The 24,877-nt window shown below is 39.7% G+C and overlaps 1 protein-coding gene across 2 annotated transcripts in view; it reads left to right on the top strand.

Moving 5' to 3' along the window:
• The first annotated feature begins 6,729 nt into the window (after nt 1–6,729).
• Nucleotides 6,730–24,877, top strand: part of ank2a (ankyrin 2a, neuronal) — an 84,836-nt gene continuing 66,688 nt past the window's right edge. For both annotated transcript variants that reach the window (XM_080880201.1, XM_080880203.1), the window contains exon 1: nt 6,730–7,056. In XM_080880201.1, the coding sequence (XP_080736327.1) occupies nt 6,925–7,056 (132 nt within the window). In that variant the 5' untranslated portion in view covers nt 6,730–6,924. The remainder of the gene's footprint in view (nt 7,057–24,877) is intronic.

The raw sequence follows: 24,877 nt of genomic DNA on the forward strand, positions 1-24,877 counted from the left end.
GTCGTGAAGCTTCATTGGTACACTAGACTTATAAAAACTCTTTTTGGAATGAGCATTCATTAATTTGGATTTAAGGACCTACAGTCAGACTGTAAACAGACATATTTACAGTTTGTAAATATTTTGACACCAGCATGATTTTGTAATTTGCCCCCTGTCCATCAGAGCCATTTTTAGAGGCATACATATAATGCACAGGGTGTGTTTCCTTATTTGTTAATTCCTGAAAAACTAAGCAGATGGAAGATCTGGAGCTGATTCCAACTTTTGGACTTGTATTGAGCAGTTGTTCAATTTTGAAGTCCAAAGAGGCATCGCTACAGTTTATTCAAGGAAGAAAAATGGATATTCTTCAATAGATCATTCAGTCACCTGAACTTGACGTAACAGAGGAAACTTTTCAGTTATTAACTACAAAACTGAACACAGAGAGACACACAAAAAAGCAGCAGCTGAACTGCTGCAGTAAAGGACTAGCAGATCAAGGAAGGAAACAATATTTAGTAATGTCCATGGTCGATGTCGTTGGCTGCAAGTGATTTCCATCCTGACACTAAAAACAATCCTGATAGTTATAATAATTTTAGTTTGCTTTTCAGTCTATAAACAATGTGTGTTTCCAGGGGGAGCTTAGTTCAATATTTTTTTTTTGTTTAACCCCCTCAAAAATCTGTACTTACGCCACATATTGACTGTTTGATTTAAAGTGCACAATGCTGGTTCACAGAGGCTGCAAACAAACAAACAAACTCATGGTCCATATAATGGTCCAAATGGGTTTAAATGTGAAAGGTCTGAAAGGAATGTGATGGGACTGACCTTGTGTTCCTTGTTGCCTGTATGTTTCCTCCTCCAGAAGCCTGACTGACTAGCTGGCTGGCCGCCTGGCCATTTGGTTTCGCTTTTGTTTTCACCTGCACACACTTATACGCTGTCTTTGCACTCACACACACACTGTATACACACTGATGTCCTGATAACTACCCATACAAATCTCTGGTTTCACTACTTTATTTCATTAAACCACTCCACTGCCTCCTAAGATTAGGTGTGGTCTCCCTGTTTTTGTTATTCTTTTAAAGCGGGTTGCATCGAATGGGAGCTTGTCTGCACAAAAATCGGGGTCCAGTAAGTTTTCAAATGCTTGTTTGTACTGCTTTGTTAGGCTGCACCTGGTATTCTTGGGGTCACATCTTGTGTATACTTATTTTGGTTAGTTATTTCTTTTGACTTGCCTTTAGAAAAGGATTGAACAGAATATTGCTGCTTATTGTCATTTTACATGTATAATGTAATTTTGGGTGCTTCACACCAACTGTGGTGCAATAAAATATTATTTATTTGATCGTATTTATTATTCTTATGGTATCTATTATGTTTCTATTGTTCAGCACTTTGGTCAGCCTTGTGTGTTTTTAAAGTGCTATATAAATAAACAATGATGATGATGATGAAAATATAAATAGTAGACAGGAATAAATAGCAAACAGGATAAATATATACAAAAATAGGCACACAGAGAACAAGTTGCAAAGTGCTTGGAACTAATGCAAAGTAAAGACTTGATCTGAATAGAGTCCATGTATGAGTGGCCTGAGTGTTGCGGGGGTTACTCAGAGCATGGCTCAGATTAGTGAGGTGGTTGGGCAGGGTTGGGGTGTGGGCAGCCAATGATTTAATTACCCCGGGCCTGTTTTAAGAATGTTCAACTTCAGGTTATTTCCTCAGCACCAGTTCTCTACCTCTGCCCCGTACACTGTCTGATCTATATCACAGTGGTGTCATTGGCATGCTTGATGATGATGTTTGGTTGGGTGGGTTGGTTTACACTCGTATCTGTAGAGAGTGTACAGTAAGGGGGCTGAGAACGCAGCCCTGTGGGGAGCCGTGGTGCTCAGTGACAGTGAGGGGGAGAGGTGGGGCCAAGTCGGACTGACTGATGCCAGTTGGTGAGAAAGTGGGGGATCTGAAAATAGTCCAGTTTGGTGGTGAGGATTTCTGGGATTATGGTTTTGAAGCTTTAGTCCACCTTCCTGTTCTCCAGATGGCTCAGGCTCATAGACAGCCTCCATGAAGTCTTTGAGGCTGTCTATACCAGTCTTCTGAGGATGGGTATGATAGTGGAGGCCTTCAGACAGTTGGGAACAGTGGCATGAGTCAGGGAGAGGTTGAATAGCCTGATGAGGATCCCTGACAGTTCGTTCAACCAACTTTAACCACAGCCCCTGGGATGCTGTCGGGGCCAGCAGGTCGCCTGGGGTTCACTGCTCTCAGCCTCCTCATGACCTCGTGTTCCTGGAGGGAGAAGGGTGTGTGCTGGGTGAGGTGGGTGGCAGGGGAAGTGGGGGAGGGGTGGTCTCAAACTGAGCAAAGAAGGTATGAGCTCCTCTGCTAGTTTGAGGCTGCTGTCCAGGATATAGCTCTGGCCTTTGTGGTTGGTGAGGTTGTTCAGTGGTAACATTGGCTACCGTTAGCTTGCGAGGCAGATAGATAGGCCAGCACCAAGTGGACATGGCACCTAAGTGTAGTGAGCAGTGACTGTGTAATTCTGCTGTTATGGCACCAGTCCTGAAGCACATAAGCACAGACCACATGAGCACAGAGCTCACCACCCCTTCCCTTTGTGTGTTAATATTGTGAATTGGTTGTCTGAGTACTGGGCTGTGACCTATAACTGGTTTGGGGAGGCCTCATAGTCTAGAGTACTTATTGAATGTGACTATACCTAGAGGTGTAGCGCTATTTAAGTAGCAGAAAGCATCAGTTGTGTGCTCCAGTACACGCACATGTTTGTGTTATTTGTTTCTAAGGCTGTTAACAGTGGCAAAAGTGATAAAATCTCAGGTTGAATTTATGAACATGAAGTCATCCGTGTGATTATCTTCTAACAGTTATGGTATGCTGCTTAAGACTTCCTCCTCCCTGGAAGTGTATTGTCTTTTGCCACAGAGGTGACAAAAGTACAGACATTCTGTGCTTAAGTACAAGTACTGATTGTTGTAAAAGTTGAAGTACGGATTCACCTTCTTAACTCAACTAACAATGAAAAAGTATAGACTGAAACATGAAACATGCGCAAAGTAAGAAAGTAAAAAGTATCTCTTTGGAAGATGTTTCTACTACTGTTATGTTAATTTAATAATGACAATAAATGAGAATGCTAACTTTACTTTGGTTGAAATTTTAGTTCTAAATAATATACTCAGCTTGAATCACTTAGGTAGAAAATTAAACAGACTGAAGGTAGATTGCAGTGAATTAATCTAAGCATCATCAGCTTAACTTCAAAATAATCTCTGCAATATGTAGTGTACCTCACTCTGACCATGAAACCACAGCCACTGTGCACCTTTTAATTTTTTTAAAAGTTTCTAATGACTTTTTAACTTTTACAGACTCGGGAGACTCTGCCATTTTACAGTGGCTTGCAAAAGTATTTGGTCCCCTTGAACTTTTCCACATTTTGTCACATTACAGCCACAAACATGAATCAGTTTTATTGGAATTCCACGTGAAAGACCAACACAAAGTGGTGTACACGTGAGAAGTGGAACAAAAATCATGCATGATTCCAAACATTTTTTACAAATAAACTGCAAAGTGGGGTGTGTGTGTAATTATTCAGCCCCCTGAGTCAATACTTTGTAGAACCACCTTTTGCTGCAATTACAGCTGCCAGTCTTTTAGGGTATGTCTCTACCAGCTTTGCACATCTACAGACTGAAATCTTTGCCAATTCTTCTTTGCAAAACAGCTCCAGCTCAGTCAGATTAGATGGACAGTGTTTGTGAACAGCAGTTTTCAGATCTTGCCACAGATTCTCGATTGGATTTAGATCTGGACTTTGACTGGGCCATTCTAACACATGGACATGTTTTGTTTTAAACCGTTCCATTGTTGCTCTGGCTTTATGTTTAAGGTCGTTGTCCTGCTGGAAGGTGAACCTCCGCCCCAGTCTCAAGTCTTTTGCAGACTCCAAGAGGTTTTCTTCCAAGATTGCCCTGTATTTGGCTCCATCCATCTTCCCATCAACTCTGACCAGCTTCCCTGTCCCTGCTGAAGAGAAGCACCCCCAGAGCATGATGCTGCCACCACCATATTTGACAGAGTGTGTTCAGAGTGATGTGCAGTGTTAGTTTTCCACCGCACATAGCGTTTTGCATTTTGGTCTCATCTGACCAGAGCACCTTCTTCCACATGTTTGCTGTGTCCCCCACATGGCTTGTGGCAAACTGTAAATGGGACTTCTTATGGTTTTCTGTTAACAATGGCTTTCTTCTTGCCACTCTTCCACAAAGGCCAACTTTGTGCAGCGCATGACTAATAGTTTTCCTATGGACAGATTCCCCCACCTGAGCTGTAGATCTCTGCAGCTCGTCCAGAGTCACCATGGACCTCTTGGCTGCATTTCTGATCAGCGCTCTCCTTGTTCGGCCTGTGAGTTTAGGTGGACGGCCTTGTCGTGGTAGGTTTACAGTTGTGCCATACTCCTTCCATTTCTGAATGATCGCTTGAACAGTGCTCCGTGGGATGTTCAAGGCTTGGGAAATCTTTTTGTAGCCTAAGCCTGCTTTAAATTTCTCAATAACTTTATCCCTGACCTGTCTGGTGTGTTCTTTGGACTTCATGGTGTTGTTGCTCCCAATATTCGCTTAGACAACCTCTGAGGCCATCACAGAGCAGCTGTATTTGTACTGACATTAGATTACACACAGGTGCACTCTATTTAGTCATTAGCACTCATCAGGCAATGTCTATGGGCAACTGACTGCACTCAGACCAAAGGGGGCTGAATAATTACGCACACCCCACTTTGCAGTTATTTATTTGTAAATAACTAAGTTTCTGATAGTAATTTAACATTCGATAAACAGATAAATAATGTGATCAAGACCAGCTTCTTTCAACTCCGCGTACTTGCAAAGGTGAAGCCATTTCTCTGCTTCAGATACTTTGAGAAAGCATCCCATGCCTTTATTTCATCTCGCCTTGACTTCTGCAACAGCCTCTACTCTGGTGTTACTTCGTCATCTATTGGCCAACTACAGCTGGTTCAAAATGCTGTGGCAAGGCTTCTGACTGGCAAGCGGAAGTGAGAGCACATATCCCCTATATACTTGCCTCGCTACACTGGCTGCCAGTAAGTTTTCAAATTAATTTTAAAATCTTGACACTTTTAAAACATTGCATGGACTAGCTCCTATATATCTTTCTGATCTTTTAAATTGGTACACTCCAGCGAGATCTTTGAGGTCCGCGGACCAAATGCTTCTAGCTGTCCCTAGGTCTAGATTACAACACAGAGGAGATCGGGCTTTTGCTGTGACTACCCCGAAACTGTGGAATAAACATATCAGGACCTCTCCAACACTAGATACTTTTAAAACTTGTTTAAAGACCCATTTTTACTCTTTGGCTTTTTTTTTTAAAATTACTATTCTGTATGAGTCTGTCATTATTTTATTCTTATTATTTTCTTATCTTATTTATCTGATTATTCTATTGTACAGTACTTTGGCCAACAGTTGTTGTTTTTTAAAAGTGCTATATAAATAAAATTGATTTGATTTATTTTCTATTCCTCATTGATAATACTAGTATTTTATTAGTATTCTGAGCTGGGGGTTGTGTTAGGCACAGACACAATAATTCTGCAGTATGACGGCCACCCTTGTTGTCCTTGTTGCCTGTATCATATCCCCCAGGTAATTAGTGGGTGGAGCTGACCTGACATCTGACCTGGGCAGCTGGAGCCCAGGGCATTTCTCACATCCATTCCCTTCACTCAGAAATTGCATGTGTGTTGGCAACCATTCATAGTTTATTTACTTTATTTAACTAAACCATTTGTTGCATTCTTTAGAGCTGATTTCTGACAAAGGGTTAAGTCACATCTAAAAGGTGTTCTTATCTAGTAATTGTTTCACGCATGTTTTAAAGAAAAAAAAATTACCTCTGTCTTTTTTGTAAACTCATAGATTTGGCCTAGGGCATATTATTCTATGCCCTACTGGTTCTGAAGACTGCATCTCAAACGATGACATTTTGCTAACATGATTTCTTACATCTCTTCCCGTACTTGGCCCTCCTCTGCCCAAGATGCTGTCTGTTTTTTAAAATGTCTCCAAGACATTGTTATTGATTTTTGCCCTGTCAGCCTATATTAAATTTGTCATCTAGTGAAGAAGGCCAGGCCATGGCGGGGGCGTAAGAACACGAAGAAGGAGATTAGATTAGTTAAACCCAACCCAAACTGTCTAATTTCACATGAGTGTGTAAATAATCTCACAGTTTTTATTCAACCATGGGACAACATGCTCCATACTGGGAACTTTGATCTCTGAAGCAAACTGCTGCACAGGGCGTCGGTGTATTCAAGTGCCACTGGGAATTGTCTCATTGTAAATGTTTTGTTTTGAATTAGTGCTTTACTATGCAGTAAAGCACTATATGGTGACAATGTATGCTTTAAGTGATGCGATGTGTTAAAAAAAATGTCTGCGCACAGTGCGCCCCTTTAAAAGGTGCTCTGAGGCTACTTCTGGTCGCATTCAGGGTGGTCATCACTGCCAAGGTCTACTGTCGAGGTTTCCGGTTGTCCACGAAGGCAACACTGGTCCTGCGGAGGTTCGGGGAAGCGCATCTGAAGCGCGTTCACGTTTCCATACACACAAACACGCGCGCAGGCCATAGCAGCACACCGGGAGCATCCCTGAGAGGAGGGAGCGCTCGTTTTGGTTTACCATCTGGAAGAATCGCTGTATTAGCTTCTGTCGAGCTTGATTAAAGACTTTCTCTGACGACGCATAATGATCCCGGGCTCTGCCGGGCGCCGTGGATGCTGAGGCGTGCACAGAAATCCACAGTGGGTCGGGTAAAGGACCCCCGTGTCTCCTCCAGCAGAAGCAGCAAGCCCGAGACGGAATGTCAAGTAGCCCCGAAGAAAGTCACTCCAGGGGCGGCGGCTCCAACCGTGACTTAAAGACGGCCTCTTCGAGCAGCACGTCCCTCGAGGATGGAAATCCACCACCGCTGCACCAAAACCGTATACGCCAGGTGGGTGTCTGTCCGCAGCCTGCTCTCTGCACTAGCTGGCCCAGTCAGCCGTGTAACGAGCAGTCCAAAGCGCTGATGCTGATGCTGCTGATGATGCTGTGCGCCTAGGCAGAGCGGTCATAGGCGTTGCCGTGCTTTATCACATCGGCGCTGCCGAGAAGACAGATTTTCCTATGATGCTGCATAAACTGTGTTTAAATTAGCTGTTAATAATAGAAAAGCTCCTCAACCATCTGTTTTGATAAGCGACGTAGAGGGACGTGCTTCAGCATTGTGTGATAACAGGCCAACTGTGCCAGTTGTTATGGCCGTCAAAATAAACACCACCAGGTCTGCTCTGGTCGAGGGGCTTCAGTGAAGAATGTTTACATGTTATCATTTACCACTGAAAGTTTACTGTCTGGATCGGCCATATCATGACACACTGCAAGTTGTTTATAGTTCTGAATATTTGCTTGATTAGTTTGAACTTCAGATGTGATTTTTTTTTTTCCAAATATTTGTAGGTCCATAGACTTGTGTCTGAGACTCTCAAGCTCTTGAAATGACACGCATACACTGTATGTGATATCTGCAACAACCTCACATAGAGTGCTGTGCAAAAGTCTCCACTCATTTCTTTACATTTCACTAAAAAGATGGGAAATACAGTAAGCTCAGCAATTTATTGAAACATGCAAACAGACAGAGGTAGTGAGCTTGAATGTCAATTTTGGCATGGGCACCTTTACTCTTCCATAAAGCCTGAACTCTCTTAGGCAGCTTTCTGATCATTTCTAAGTAGTCTTCAGGAATAGTTTTCCAGGCTTCATGAAGGACATTCAAATCTTCGTTTTTAGACGTTGGCTGCTTTTTGCTCTGTTCTCTGTCAAGATCCGCACTATTTCAATAATTGAGGTCTGGGCCCTGGGGAGGCCAATCCAGGATTGATTCTCTTCCATTGTATGTTATTCTACCCAGGTGTACACACTGGCATACAGTAAAATACTGTATGTCAGTGTGTTTGGGATCCTTGTCATGCTGGAAAATGAAGTCATTTCCAATCAGATGCTGTGCAGATGGTATTGCATGGTGGATTTTATGTGTGTCAAACTGTTTGGTCATTGGTATTTTTTGTAGATTCAGGTAAAGAAATAGAACATGTTATAGTAAGGCACTTTGCTTATGTTTGAGTGCTTTATAGTTCAGTGTTTTTGTTAAATGGCTTAATACTTAAAAAAAAAAATTCCTTTTAAACATTTGTATGAAAATGGTCAGGTATAAGGACTGGACTGGATGGAAAAAGAAGCCAATATCCAAGAAAAACACTGAAAAACCTCCAGGAAGCCTGCAGAACTATTGCCCAGGACCACTTTAAAAATTACATGAAAGTATGGCTCCTTGAAAACAAAATATTAAGAAATGAGGGGATGGCTCAAGACTTACAGACTAACAGTACTGTTTATTTATCACTAAGTTCTAGATTTACTTTTATGAGTACACATGCTAGTAATATATAGAGTCCCTTTATCTATATCCAAAAGTCAATTTTCATAAATTTTCAGTATGAACAAGAAAATGGATGTAAAGCGTTACCATCTAGGCCTGATCATGCAATGTGTGTTTGGTTGCTCGGTGGAAGTGAGTCAGGAGATGGCAGAGGGTTGTTTCCTGTCTCAGTGCACTCTCTGAGGCTAATGTGATTTCAGTAATGGACTGTGGTGCTACATGTACACTTGCACACACAGACACACACTTAGACCCTTCTTTTGGGGTGGGGCCTTTGAGCTCAGATACTTGAATTACCCCGGAGGTTTTGTTTTTTTATAATTAAATGGCACTGAAATATCAAACGCCGCACTGCTCATCCGTGTGCTTGCTTGTTCGTGGTCAACTAATCACATCGTCTACAGGTTTACTATAGTTAGTTTAAAAAAAAATGCAATTTGCATACTTATGTTGATGTGCTCCACAATGAAAGCAGAAAATAGATTTCTTAATTTTCAGATAACAAACTGGATTCACGTTTAGGCCTCTAAACAGGCTGTGACACTCAAAGCTTGTTTAGAGGCTAAACTGGTACAATAAGCCACACCTTACAGCTTGAGGCTGTATGACACTGACCTATTGATTTCCAATATATAGTGCTTAACAAATTTATTAGACCATCACCCACTTTACATTTTACACCACAGTTGCACTAAATCATTGGAACTGGTAATGACTAAAACTAATTTCACATACATGTAATCATTAATACACCAGTATGTGCAAGCCCTTTAACTCATATATTTTTAATGCTAAAATATGAATTTTTACAGTTTTAGGTGGTCTAATAAATTTGATTAGCACTGTGTACGTACAATCATTTGAAAAACAAGTTTTCACAGGTCTCTGAGGATCAAATCTACAAAAAAATAAATGAATCAAGGTGTTGCAATGGGCCAAAGTACAAACCTCCATCTGATGGAAATGATGTGGTGAGAGAGCGCTGTATAAAGAAGAGCTTGCAAGCCTCAGCAAAGCAAAGAAGAGTGGAGATCTTTCACAACAATATACTGCTAAAAGATTACTTTAACTTTTTGCTCCTTAAGGTGGTTCCACAAGTTAGTGAATCATAACAGGACTGCATGGAGTCCTGTTAAAACAGTTTTTCACATGACTGTATATTACTTTTTTATTTTTATTTTTTACAGAGAAAAATGTAGGAAAAGATGCCTGAGGCAATGATGAGTAACGAATTGTTCAGTAGAGTGCACTGGGTGCATAATGCACCACAGCTGAGCAAACAGTGGTGCAAAATCAAAATACTTTATATAGTCAGTATGCCCAAAACACAAAAAGATATTACAAATCTTTGAAAACTTGTGTTGGAAGTTGATTCAGGTTTCTGTGTATCGTTATGAATGACTCTGATATTCACTTTCTTCACCCCCTGCTTTGGTCCCATCTAACTCCTGAGTCTTGTTCTTGCTTTATGTTGGACTCTCTTCACCAGCAAGCTTCTGCTTTCTTTGTCTGCCATTTTGTTAGGGCACACTGGTTTTATCAAAGCCTTTTTATATCTGCTGTTGCTGGAAATGGCTTTAATGAGCACAGTGAAAATTAAGTATCCTAAATGCGCATGGGCCAGCAAGGAGAGGTACAGAGCGAGTTCTTATGTGAAGGCAAATCATGTGATACGTGTGATAATTTTACTCACCATGAGTATAAAAAATAGCACATTTTGGCCTCTTGGGATACATCACTTTAACTTGCAAGAAAGACTATGGCACATCAAAGGGATACTGTCCAATTAATAGGCTTTTGGCACAAAGAGTACACTTGTCTTGTCTTGTTGTCTTGCAAGTGTGAAAAAGCATCTAGCTGAGTGGATACTCTTGATTTTATCTGTTAAATACATCAGAAAATGTCTTTCTAATAACGATACCTTGGTTTATGGAGGACTTTAAGGTGTCAGAAGAAACAGGATTGACTGCAGGAACGATTCTTGTGTTTTTCTAAACTGAACTTTCAAAGATTTTAATCCTGCAACCAAACTTTGTTTCATCTCCAGTGTACTTTCCAAACCACAGATAGACAATATGCGCAAAACTTTAAAAAAAAGCAAGTTGACATGAATAAATGTAATATATTACAGCACTTTAATGTTTAATCTTATGAATAATCGAAATCTTATCGTTGAGCTGGAGTTCACTAAAACAATAAAACAGCTCTGACACAAAAGGAGAACATGACTAAGGGAGACTGGGATGTGAAGATCTTATTTTCAGGTCTAAAAATACTCCTGTCTCTCTCGTGATTGTCCTGGAGAGAAATCGCTTTTTCCCAGCCAAATGGCTTTGTGTCCATGTCTCTGCGCTCACTGCAATGGACCAATGTCACTGTTCATTTGCACGCTACTCTGAGCTGTTGTTAAATGATTGCTTTCTGCAGTGTACTCCCTCCTCTATCTGAAAGATATGTGGAGTGCGTCAAAATATGTAAACTACTTTCCTGGGCTCGAATAGTAGATTCTTAGGAACAGAGATTGATTCTACTAGATTTTATGTTCATTGCAGTCTAAGACAAGTCAAGGAGCTATTTGAACCTTTTTGCTTTGGTGGAAAAATGCTGCTCCCCATGTAGATACAGATATAAAACCCAGAAAAGCGTAATGCCTTCATTTTATATCCAAAGATGATGGGCAGCTTGACCTGTTTTTTTATTCAGGACTTGATATGAAGGTCCTATTTCAAGTGTCAAGCCCTGTCGCTGCATGCTCCTTTCTTTTGACACCTTTTCTTGCGCTGCGTTCCCTCTCCACTTTCTTTTCTGGTTGCCAGTTGTCTTTTCTCCTCGAGAGCCTTGCTTTCTCGTTCTTTCCTCTTTAAAGGGGTTTGACTCTTTAGGTTGGTTTTCTCCTTGTCTTTTTGGCTGCCTTCCCTACCCATCTCTCATTTCCCAGCAAAATACCCCCCCCCCACACACACACACACACTGTTTTTGCCCTGCACTCCTCTCCACTAGTTCCTACACTCATGTCCTGATGTGCAAGGAGGTCAGATTACACTGCAGCCTTTGACATTTTCAGCTTTCTCTTTTCCGCCTCTCTGTCTGTTGCTTTTATGCCTTTCTGTTTTTGCCTGCCTGTCTATCTGTCTGTCTTTTTCCACTGGGAGTCTCATGATGGGACTCTGCAGGAAGGGAGTCCTAATGGAGCCAAGATCTTCATTACATTACTTCAGAACAGCTACATCAATGTACACCCACATATAACCACTGGAAACGTTTGGGGTCAAATACTCTATATTCATTCAAATTGCTAAACGCACATGTAGGTAAAGCATTAAACTGTATATTAGTATTTACCAGAGGCTTAACAGCACATTCCTGATTATAAATTCATGCAAAAACCTGTAAATGACTGCAGGTCAACAACTCCAGTACCCTATGGTTGTCAAATGCCATTAACAATTTATAATGTGGGCTTAATGCTTCCAGATTATTTCTGTATAGATATGATTCAGCAGGATACAGCTGTCAATTACACTTTCTCACTATTCATATACTATACCATCAGCAAAATGGCACATTACTGCATCATCTTTCGGATTAACCAGTTCGTCACTCAGTCTGTCAAATGTTAATTTTGAGATTTTGAGAATTAGTAAAGTGTTTTGTTTTTTAACAAAAAATGTAAAGCTGCTTTTTTCTTGTAATTTGTTGATATAATACAAGGAAAATGATTTATGTTTTTGTAGTTTGGAGCTTTTGGACCAACACAACACAACAATAGAATAGAATACAGAATGCTTATTGTAATTTTCACTACTTATATTCTGAATAATTTATTTTTGCCAACTGGTTAATTGTTAATTGAAACATTTTACTAGTACCAATTATTTTTAAATACTGACACCTAGCTTTAGTCAATTATTGTCAAAGAGCAAGTAATTAGAAAAATGTTCTCCAAATACAGATGAGCCACATTGCTGGTGAGCTCTGATGCAATGTACAAGCAATACACATGAGTGTTGTGTTTCAGTACTAGGTAATGGTGATACTGTGTAGAGAAATCCATTGGTATTCCTGTCCAAGATCCAAAATCCAAAGAGCACATGAGCATGTCTATACTGGGGTACAAACAACACCCTGACTCAACCTCACAGCTAGCTTGGGTGCCCTATTTACGTCTGACACCATCTTTTCCTGGCATGTTTTTTCCTTATAGATGTTTCAAGGAGAGAGATAGCATCACTTGATGTGTAATACCTCACCATCATTTTTACAAAATGTTGCAGACTGAAACAGATGAAATTATAAGGAGAAAACTTGAGAGAATATCAGCCCGAGTATAAGAAAAGCTAACAACACTATGTAAATATTGTATCCCTTGAAATGTGTCCTCTGCTTCATAGAGGACAGGTGTTTTTGGACCAAGGCAGTGAGAAGCATTTAGAAGTTAATTATTTATAATGACCTTATAAGGCTGATTCCCGTTAGAGAGAAATAGAAGGCGGGGGCAAGAGCAGGGTGTGGTTAGTGATCAATGGACTTCTCAGAAGCTCAGACATATCTATGTAAATGTGCACTCTCCCCAGCCGTCAGCTCCTTCCTAATGCTCCTTCTCTCCACTTCTCTTGCATCAAATTTAAGTTGGGTAAGCAAAGGTTTTCTCATAGGAAACGCATCAAAGCTTTTGACTGTGTTGCTGAGAATACTTTGCTGATCGAACTGAATGTTCACACGCACAATCATGTACGTGCACATACGCACAGCAGCATGTTGCTTTTTTTTCACAAACCGAGGAAGATGACACAACCTGTGACCCACCTTCTAACTCATGCAGCAGTTACATTAGAGTTAAGTCTGACATTTGTGCTTTTATTATGTGTCACTTAGGTCTAACATTTTCCTTTCTGAACTGGTATGGTTATAGATCTAAAAAGCGACTGAAAAAAGTGGCGATACAATAAAGTGAATTCTTCCTCCATTTGTTTTGTTTTCTTTGTCGCCATCTCACGGTTTTGTTTTTTATGTCTGTCTTACTAATTGTCTGCATTGTTCTTTTTCTCTGTGTGATGGCATCACGGCATCACTCAGCATTCCTGCATGACTGTGCGCTGCAGCGGATTTTAGGTCACACGCTTCATTATTCATAACACATTCAGATTGGAGGTGAAATCAGTTTCTGCCTCAATACCCTTTGTCATCTGACACAGCACTCTGTCATCATTTTGTTATTCTAGCATATCAAGAAATCAGTGAACTTTAAAGAAAAGGTGCAGAAAATTTACAATACAGATAATTTTCCAATTCTATATTAGCTGTAGGGGTGAATGTGAGCATGAATGCATGTCTTTCTCTATGTGTAAGCCCTGCAATTGATAGGCAATCTGTAAAGGGTGTGCCCTTCCCCTTGACCTGTAACAGCTAGGATAGGCTTCAACCCCCCCCAACCCACCCCTGAGACCGTGAATTGGATAAGCAGTTAAGAAAATAAGTGGATGCTTGGATGTTTATTGTGTCCAATTTTGAGTCAGTTTTGACTCATATCAAGACATACAGAAAGAAAGATACAGAAAGATGTGTTATTGATGATTGCAGGCAGCCGCATTTAAATTATTGAAGGTCATTTTTCATCCTTCTTTTTCAGTGAGCTGCTGTCATTGATGCCACACCACGTAATTTGAAGTGTGAACCTACTGAAACAAGGTGCCAGCTGCAGAAGCATTATACTGCATTAGAGATCATACAGCATAATATCCAGTGACACAGCAGATGTTAAATGTAAGTTCAAATGTAAGCCTATGTAATGTTACCTGAGAAATTTTAAATAGCAGGTAAAATAACAGCTAAACACTTTGATTTCAAAAATAACTAAACTAACCCAACCTTGTAATTTATCAGGAGCTGCACAATATTGTCACATAATAAAAAAGAAAAATATTTTCTCGTTGGAAGGTTTTTAGCCAGCCGTGCTTTTTTTATTCTATAACTGCATCAGGAATTTTCCTTCACTGTTTGTGCGTCCTTTCATATGGTGTGCAACTAGTCAGTACTCCATCAACTCCCGGTGAGGCCATTTGATTATATTTGGGTTGCACATCACCAGCTGCTAGTATCTCCTCATTGTTCTTGACTGTGATTCTGCCTTAAGTGGCAAAACATGTTTGTCATTTCCATGTTTAGCACCTTTAGCAAAAGGTGGAACCTTTAGTTCCACCTTTAGGAACAAATGTTTTGCATATTTTTCCAGAGTTTGTTGGTGGTTGTTCCAGTAGCTGACACATACTCTTACTGTCAGAGATGTCCGGGCTTGTTTTGTTGTGTGTACTAGGGAATCTAAAGTAACGCTTGTACTAGGAGTTACTATAGCAATGACATGTCATGCTGTGACACTTGTGGTTGTAACGCAGGAGTGGGTTGATGGTTTAATTCCTGGCTGCTTCAGGTTGCATGCCAAATATCCTTGAGCAGGATACTAACCCCGAGGTGCTCTCATTGGAGAATAAATGTGTGTGAATGTTAGATAGAAAGCACTTACGTCGTAAGTAGAGCTGGGCGATAGAACGATAACGATATGTACCGCGATATAACTTTTACTCGATAGAGAAATTAAGCTATCGCGATAGACCTCGCCGCTCTTGTCCTCTTAAAAAAGAAAAAGAAAAAAAAGAACAGCCAATCCAAACTAAGTAGCGCAGAGCCAAACCAATCACAGCCGCAGCGTCACGTCGCGTGACTTGTTACGTACAGCACAAGTGCCAAGCCGCACGTGTGTTTGTTTGGGAAGCAGCCAGCGGGTAATGGAGCCAGCGCGTAATGGAGGACATGAGTGTGCCGACTAGAAAAATCAACCGAGCGTGACCGAAGAGAAAACAGATGATGGTTCCAACGCCGGAGAGATTGTCGAACGGAAGAGCCATAGAAGTTCCGTAGTGTGAAGGTATTTCGGCTATTTCAAGTCTGACAAAAAACAGAGTAGCATGCACTGTAAATTGTGCCGAAAGCAAGTCTGGAAATACAATAAACTGGTGCATGCGTCACACTGTGCGCCACGTTATTGTTTCGGTGAAATGAATTTCTACAATACTGTTAATTCTACTCTCTGCAGTGTTTAAATGCTTACATATACACACACAGTTACTGTCCGTCCACACATACGACTCGGTTCTGCTTCTATGCCCCAGCTTTGTTTACTTTTTCCCACCGAGGCTTCTAGACTTCTGATTGGCCAACATTACTGCACGGTTAGGAATCTAGCGCCACCTGCTGCTTTGGCATGTTCATAGCAGCGTTTTCCTTCATTTCTGCCTTTATGTGTGGACGGGATTATTTTTTAAAACGAAAACGGAAAATCTCCGTTTTCAAAAATACCCGTGTACGCGTGGACGTAGCCTCAGTCTCTGACTGGAAGCGCTAATTCGTCATTCGGCTTTTGTCAGACTAAAGTAACTGTTAAAACTGTTTGAAAAGCTCAGCTATACAACAAGGAGAGATTGAGAATTTCCTTTTAGTTCTCAGTTTATTTGATACTGACAAAAGTTAGTCAGTTTTGTCTGTTCTTCTGTAAAACAAACTAAGATTTATTTTTAGAATTAATATTTTGTTTCTAAGTGGAATTGACAATTTAGTCTGTTTCGTTTGTTCTATTTTGAAACTTAAACGCTTTAGCGGCTGCCTTTTGTGTAGTTTGCAATATTTGCCTTTATTTATCTGAAAAAGTCTCATGTTCCTTAAGTACATCTACCCTGTTGAACTTATTATGGGAAATAAATATTTAAATAAAAACAAGCTGCTGATTATTTCACATTTTACTTGTGAGCAACGGCACATTTAAATCTTACAAATATAGTTATTTGGCTTATATCGTGATAGATATCGTTATCGCCTGAAATGAAAAAAACATATCGTGATATGAAAAAATCTCATATCGCCCAGCTCTAGTCGTAAGTGTTTTCTATGGGTGAATGAGGCAAGTTGTAAAGCACTTGGAATGCTCAGACTGAGTAGAAAAGCGGTATATAAGAACCAGACCATTTATACTTTTATATCACGTAAAAAAATTACACAGGTTATCCCCAACATTATCCCAGCTGATATGATGTTGCATTGTTACTTTGTGCAATACGGTGCTGAAACCAGGTATCTTGTTAGGTGATGTCATTTGTTAGGTAAATGTGTGAACCACTAGGCTGTGGAGCCACACATAGCTAGGGACTCTATGGCTTGAACTTATACTTCAGTATTTAGTATACAAAACTACAGACTTTTGTTGTGATAACTGGTATATTGTACTACTTAACATTGATAACATCCTATAATAGGATGGGAGTCTCTTTCAAGTATTTATTTTCCATTTGCCTCAAGGCCTCTTTTTAATTAAAATGAAAAGCAAGATGACATCATGTGTTCCCAAGGGACTTGGGTAGAACTTCAAAGAGGGGAAAAGGGGAAAGCTATAAATTCAGGTACTGGCCATTTGCAAGGTACTGTAGCGGCTATCTTACCAACCCTCATCTATCACAGGGAGGCAGTGAATGTTGGTTGTAGCTGGAGGCATTGCATTGTACTGATGGCTTTTACATATAACACTTCATAAACCCTGGCATCAGTTACGGGAAGTGAATAATGAATTTATTGACGTGAGCAGTTGCTTACACTGCATTACTGGCCATCTAGCTTTTCTTAAAGTGTTCATAATTTATTTGGGAAAAGAAAGAAGTTGAAGGTTGTGGCATTGTGTAACAAAAAATAAAAGCTTAAGCAATCAGTTAATGTAGCACTGCTGTTTGCCTTTAGTGTTGCTGCCTGTCTGTGAGGGTGTGTGTATTGGGGGCTTTAGTGCGGTTGCACAACACTAACAAACAAATGGAGCAAGTCATGTTACGTGTAAATGAGCTGAGTGACTAATGAGATTTTTCCATTTTGTGCTTCATTTGCAACAGGGTGTGGTCCTTTTGACTTCCTCTTTCTTCATTTGACTTTCTCTTTATATAATAATGTATCAAGGTTATGTCATGTCTACAATGTGCCCTTCTATTCAATCTCATCTCATTTCAGCCCCTCCCACCAAGCATCCGAGTTTTATTTCTTAGTGTGTGTTTGGGTGTGGCATGATCTGGAGTCTTAACTGCCTGCTTTGTTTGCTTGCTATTAAATTTGACTCTGTATGATTTGGTTTTGGAAAAAACAGGGACGGTGATGGAGAGCAAGCATGTGTGCTGTGTATTTTATGGTGCTGACCTTTCTTAAGCACTAAAAGAGGCTTTCAAAAAGACATGGCATTTAGGAACTGTCTCTGAGGCAGTCCATTACTGCTTCAGCCATGTATTTTATTAATTCTGTTACACAAACATAAACAGGCTAACAATTTAGCTATTAGACATAAAAAATAGAAATATCAACCTTTTAAGTGGAAAGTCAGCATATCAAAGCAAAAAAAAAAAAAATCAACTTCTCTTCAATGCAAAATCATATTTTGATCATTTTTAAAAAAAACTATGTTTTACAGGATCCTCTCTCACAAGTAAAAATAAAGTGCTCTGCTATTGAAAGAAGTATTTAGAACTCAAGTGTAGTTGCTGTGCACCCACAGATGCAACAGATTTATGAAACAAAATAACTATTAGTGACTTTGCTCATGCCAAGGTTGCTTGTTTGTGACTGGCTCTGAACTCTATAGCTTTAGCCACTTTGCCTTTGTTAGTTTCTTTAAAATCCACGTTTCCATGTTTCGCTAGGTGAAGGTGGTTTAAATGTCTCTTTAGATTTTTTTTGTTCTGAACATTTGTGGTGGTCCCCCTGTGATTTTGGCAAACATCGTGTCTTCACTCACAATAAGAAGCCTTAAAGCTAACCACATAGTATCATGTGGTTTGCATGCAACGATTTGCCTACATCACTGTGTGTGTGTTGTACATGCATGAAACAGACCGGCTTGTAATTTGAAATAAGTGAGGCTGACTGACTGGTCATCGGCCTCAGTCGATGCTGTAAATTGGCTATTTTTGGTCTTTGGACAGTTAAGAAGTGAAACTCTGCTATACATAATCTTTTAAAGCATGGTAAAGCCTTAACTTAAATTGAGTTTTTTCTCCAATCTTTCTTATGGAATGATGTCATCTGATAATGAAGGATATTTTACTAAATTAAATATATTGGAAAATACAATATAGTGGTTATTGACATCATGAGTCTTTATATTAGTCCCGGGCCTGAAAATGGTCAAGTTATTCAAAGCTAACAAAGGTTCAAAGTAGAGCTGGGCGATAGAACGATAACGATATGTATCGCGATAGCTTAATTTCTCTATCGAGTAAAAGTTATATCGCGATAGACCTCGCCGCTCTCGTCCTCTTAAAAAAAAAAAAAAAAAAAAAAAAGGTCAGCCAATCTAAATTAAGTAGCGCAGAGCCGAACCAATCACAGCCGCAGCGTCACCTCGCGTGACTTGTTAGGTACAGCACAAGTGCCAAGCCGCACGTGTGTTTGTTTGGGAAGCAGCCAGCGGAGGAAATGAGTGTGCCGACTAGAAAAATCAACCGAGCGTGACCGAAGAGAAAACAGATGATGGTTCCAACGCCGGAGAGATTGTCGAACGGAAGAGCCATAGAAGTTCCGTAGTGTGAAGGTATTTCGGCTATTTCAAGTCTGACAAAAAACAGAGTAGCGTGCACTGTAAATTGTGCCGAAAGCAAGTCTGGAAATACAATAAACTGGTGCATGCGTCACACTGTGCGCCACGTTATTGTTTCGGTGAAATGAATTTCTACAATACTGTTACTGTTAATTCTACTCTCTGCAGTGTTTAAATGCTTACATATACACACAGTTACTGTCCCTCCACACATACGACTCGGTTCTGCTTCTATGCCCCAGCTTTGTTTACTTTTTCCCACCGAGGCTTCTAGACTTCTGATTGGCCAACATTTCTGCACGGTTAGGAATCTAGCGCCACCTGCTGCTTTGGCATGTTCATAACAGCGTTTTCCTTCATTTCTGCCTTTATGTGTGGACGGGATTATTTTTTAAAACGAAAACGGAAAATCTCCGTTTTCAAAAATACCCGTGTACGTGTGGACGTAGCCTCAGTCTCTGACTGGAAGCGCTAATTCGTCATTCGGCTTTTGTCAGACTAAAGTAACTGTTAAAACTGTTTGAAAAGCTCAGCTATACAACAAGGAGAGATTGAGAATTTCCTTTTAGTTCTCAGTTTATTTGATATTGACAAAAGTTAGTCAGTTTTGTCTGTTCTTCTGTAAAACAAACTAAGATTTATTTTTAAAATTAATATTTTGTTTCTAAGTGGAATTGACAATTTAGTCTGTTTCGTTTGTTCTGTTTTGAAACTTAAACGCTTTAGCGGCTGCCTTTTGTGTAGTTTGCAATATTTGCCTTTATTTATCTGAAAAAGTCTCATGTTCCTTAAGTACATCTACCCTGTTGAACTTATTATGGGAAATAAATATTTAAATAAAAACAAGCTGCTGATTATTTCACATTTTACTTGTGAGCAACAGCACATTTAAATCTTACAAATATAGTTATTTGGCTTATATCGTGATAGATATCGTTATCGCCTGAAATGAAAAAAACATATCGTGATATGAAAAAATCTCATATCGCCCAGCTCTAGTTCAAAGGGGTTGGCAAAAAAAAGAATCTGGTAGCCATCCCCGATCGCTGTTACAAATTTCAGGGAGGAGATAAAAATTGTGGTTATGAAATATTTAAACGCGTTAAGAAGTCTATATGAGTTTTTTCAAACAGAAAGATCATATCTCCATTAAATCTCAGATGCATTATATGCTGTTAGACACTCTTCTCTGGGAGAACTCTACTAGTCAGCACTGTAGCTCCATTAGCAGGTAGAATAATCGTTATCAACTTGAAGGCCACGTCTTCCATCAAGGATAATGGCCCATCTCACAATTTAAAGAAAGTGATCAAAAACATAATGGCTTATTCCTTTGCTCTTGCTCCTAATGTTTGCTTGTGTTTCATAACATGAGCCCCCCCACGATAAGGATAAGCAGAAGAGATTGGATGGATGGACAGATCGAAGTCCATGGAAGGCAACTATCTTTTTAAAGCCCTGTTGCCTTTTAAAACTGTCAAATTCATTATTAAATAAAAAATCAGCTTGAAAATTAAGCACAAAAATCGAAAAATAAACAGGAACAAATTGAAACATAGATGTAAAGTGTGAATTTGGTTGTTTATAACCCCCCTTTTCATATAAAAATGAGTGTGTGTTCATTTGACAAAGGAGTTGTACAATTCTGCGAACACACACACATTTACAGTTTGAAACATGCGTGTGTGCTCTCTGTCTATCAAAGAATGCTAATGGGCCAAATAAAAGCCTTTGGATCTATAAAAAGGAAAGCAGACCATTAACCCCTCCCCATGTACCAGGTCCACTGGACCAACAGAAACGAGAGCTCACGTCATCCTTCTTTCAGATCGCCCATCAGTGTAACCTGAATCTCAAATGGATAACCGCCACCACACACACACACACACTTCCTCATATACATGTGCATTTGCAGACAAGCAATGATAGCATTATAACTTATTACTGAGGACACTGTTTCTGGATCAGCTAACATGATGATCAATAATTATAGATTTTTGTCTGTTTAATGTGAAATTCAAGAACTCGGGTAATGCCAAGGTTTTTACTTGTAAAACAGAGTTGGCTTTAGTGTACTTAGGGAAGGGAAGGTGTACCCAATGAAGGTACACCTCCAAAAGACTGCACATCTTCGGCAATCCAAACAGAACTTGTTAGTAATTTTACAATAGCTCACTGTAACAAAATGCTACTAGTTGTAAATAACCCCCATCCAGTAAGTATTTCAGTATGTGATACATTTCAAGTAACGATGCATATATATTTAAAATTACAATAGCAAACCAAAAAGTAAAATTGTATTGTGCAGCAGTTCCATTCCATTTGAGACTCCACAATTTCTTATGTCCTGTTAGGATGTCCTGTGACTGGACAGTACCAACTATATTGCTATGTAAAAGTTAATGTAGTTAATGGCGAAATTATCTCTCGTGAAATAAAAAGATTTTGGTTGAATCCATTTCCTGAAAACTCAGACTTTATGTACTATGCCCGCCTGTTACAAATAAACAAAGGTAATTGCAAATTTATGAAAAATACAATAAAAATAAACATTTTGCATCTGTTTCATTCCCTTGTTAAGGAAGACCAGCCCACCTTTTCTTTTAAGATACAATGATTGAGGAAAACCTCATCTGAGGCTTTGAGCGTATGTTTTTACTGAGCGTAAAATCAAACAATAAATTCATAATCAGGCACTGAGAATATAGTAACCAGCCACATTCTAAAGTATCTGTAACCGTAAACTGTTTTAATTTTATGACCATAAATGGTTTGAATAGGTGACCTAGTGAATAGCATGTGCTTGTAATTTCAGTTAAAAACAAGTTTATGCTTGAAAAGAAACCAGAAAAAAATGTACATTACAATTTCAGTTTATTACAATTATTACAGCTGTGTTATTTTTATTCAAGTGAATAAATTAACAAGGAGCCTTAAATTTCTGTTCAAGGTTCCTTGTTCCAAAAACCTAGATCAGAGTAGTATTATTTTGTTTTGAATATTAGTATAATGGATTAATGATGCAAAAATGTCGAGTGTTCTTTTTACTTGTGTTTACTGCCAGTTGTTTTTTCTTCCAATATAAACACTGTTGTTAGGTCAGATTGGGTTCTAAGATCCATACGCTGTTTCCTTAAAAAAAAGATTCTCTTATTCCCTTCATCACCAGCAGAGAGCAGCAAAGGAAAAAGAAATGTGCAGTCTCTCTAAAGGCAGCATTGTCATGGAACTAAATGAAGCAGTCAGGTTCAGTGCACCAGTGTTAAAAAAAAAAAAAGGAAAACAACATTATTGCAGTTGTGGAGTGATTCAGCAAATCTGTCCCATTCATGATTACTAGAAGAAATAAATGCTGCTGATGCTGCTGTAGCTGACTGAGTCAGTGAAACCGATCAGGCAGAATGTGTGAACAGAAATAGAGGTGTGAGATTGTGTCCCTGTCACTTGTGCTGAAATTTCAAACTCCTAACATTAGCGGCATTGACAGAGAGAGACCTTGACACCCGTCTGCTTGGAGTGGGCGCGCACACTCACATGCAGGAGCTGTCAACTTCAATTCTATCAGCCACCACTATGGAGGGTGCAATGCAGTTAAGATTCAGACTGACCCACTTTCTCCCGTTTAGGGGGAAGCCTGTAACTTGGTGGTTGGAAGCCACTGTTCTCTGCTCACTGGTCCCCCTCTGGACAGAGTGGTGTGTCCCATTTGCTCTGCTGGCTCACAGTAGGACAGCCTGTACCCAAGTTCACCCTTTTCATGGTCTTGTCTCATTTTTATTTGAACACTTTTTGCATCATTCTTTTCCATTTTTATTTGGAAAAGTCTGTAGTATGTAATAAAAGAAACTAAACGCATACATCATTTAAACTGCGACAAAATAAAAAGTCCTTACAGACTTTATAGATTTATGAACTTGTAAATTGGGGGTTAACCATACCATGACTAGAATATTTACCGTATTTCGACCATTGTAATCCGTCTCATGGTCCTTTCTGACCTATTAAATCTTCACTACACATTTACCTCATTCGCTAAGGATGGAGAGCATTTTCACAGCAGCAGAGGAAGTAGCTGTGTCTGCAGCAGTCAGCTTGCTGTTAGCACACAGCCTCCTTAAATCCCTTACACAATGAAAAATTTCCTGTGACTCTGGCTCACATGCACATTAACACTCATGCAAGGACACGCTCGTACACACTCAGAGCCTTTTGTAGCCACATCTGTTCACATGGAGGGTTTTCATGTACATCTGGGATGGGTAATTCCCTGTTTGTGTGTTGAAATATGTGATGAGGATGAGAGTGTGAGTGGTTCTTATGTTCATTTTTCATCAGCCCTTTTCAGTCATCATCCCTCTTGTTCGTGTTTGATAGGACCATACGAGGGGAGGGATTCATTTTTTGAGCACCTGTAGGTGTGTGTATGCCTGTGTTTTTGTGTGAGGACTGAAATCTAACTGCTGTACAAGGTGGAAGAAAAGAAAACTGAAGAAAGGAAAAAGAGGAATATGCAACAGTTTTTTAAAAATATTTTATTTTTCACTGAATTTGGGTTAACGCTTCTTTAAAGTCTTTTTTTCAGTCATTTCGGAGTAATTAGTCAATATTTCTCTGTTTTTTCTTTTAGTATTAGCATAATGCTGATGCAAAACAAGGCCTAATAACTTTTTATAATTTATATAGTATGGCATTTTTTTTTGACAAATATAAAAAGTGAAGGTGTTTAGTTTGCTTTAGGCAGAATTTATAAACTTTAGCACCAAGGAGAAAACACAGAAAAGTAGAAGGGTGAAGTCATGGCCCACGCTGCAGCCCATCTTAAGAAAGCTCGCGAGCTTGAGCAACACCCAGACTACAGGGCTTTGCAGAAAGCCAGGGAGAAGAGGAGACGGCAGCGGGAAAGAGCTGAACGAAAGCGTCAGGTAAAATCTGTCACACGTGGTGTGTATCATGACAATTTCATTACCACATTCTGTGGTGGCCTTATCGTACGCTTTGGTGTTACTGTAGGACAACATGAAAAGGGGCTGTGGGATTTGCACAGATGTGGAGGTGGTTGAAATCGCACTAGGTAACGGATAAAGTCAAAGAAATAGTACTGTACCACTGTCTACCATAAATAGTATAATTTTTTAAAAAGATTTTCACCGTTTTTGTTTTAACCTTCATGGTTAAAACAAGGTTAACCATGAGGTTAACCTAATCAAACACTTAAATCACCACCATGAACATTTATAAGAAAGTAACCAAGGCAAAGGGACTAAAGCTAAAGCCCCTAGCAATACTAGTGCACATATGTTCATAAGTGACCTCGTGTACACAAAGCAGCTGTTAATGAGACATTCGTGATAATAAGTAGAGTTTTGATTTTCATCCAGTGTAAGCATACTTGTGTTGTCCTTCATTACATGACTGACTCCAGGCGAATCTGTGCAAATCCTGTACGGATACAGAGATTACAGCTGGATCTCAATCAATCCAATCTCTGCATGTGGAGTTTGGCAAACAGCTGACTCAGGCAGGCAGACGAGTAAAAACTCAAAAAGTGGAGACTGAAGAATACACACACACACACACAAAACGAGTTCTGTGTAGTGAAAAATTCTATGTAAGGTTGAAATTAGATTGCTTGTACTAACCGGATCTGACTTGGTCCATTTTTCAGTGGTTTCTGTCAGCCTCCCATATGTCCCGTTATGCATGAGCAACACATGTACA

Source organism: Rhamphochromis sp. 'chilingali' (genome assembly GCF_963969265.1).
Source record: "Rhamphochromis sp. 'chilingali' genome assembly, chromosome: 4".
Lineage (NCBI taxonomy): Eukaryota > Metazoa > Chordata > Actinopteri > Cichliformes > Cichlidae > Rhamphochromis > Rhamphochromis sp. 'chilingali'.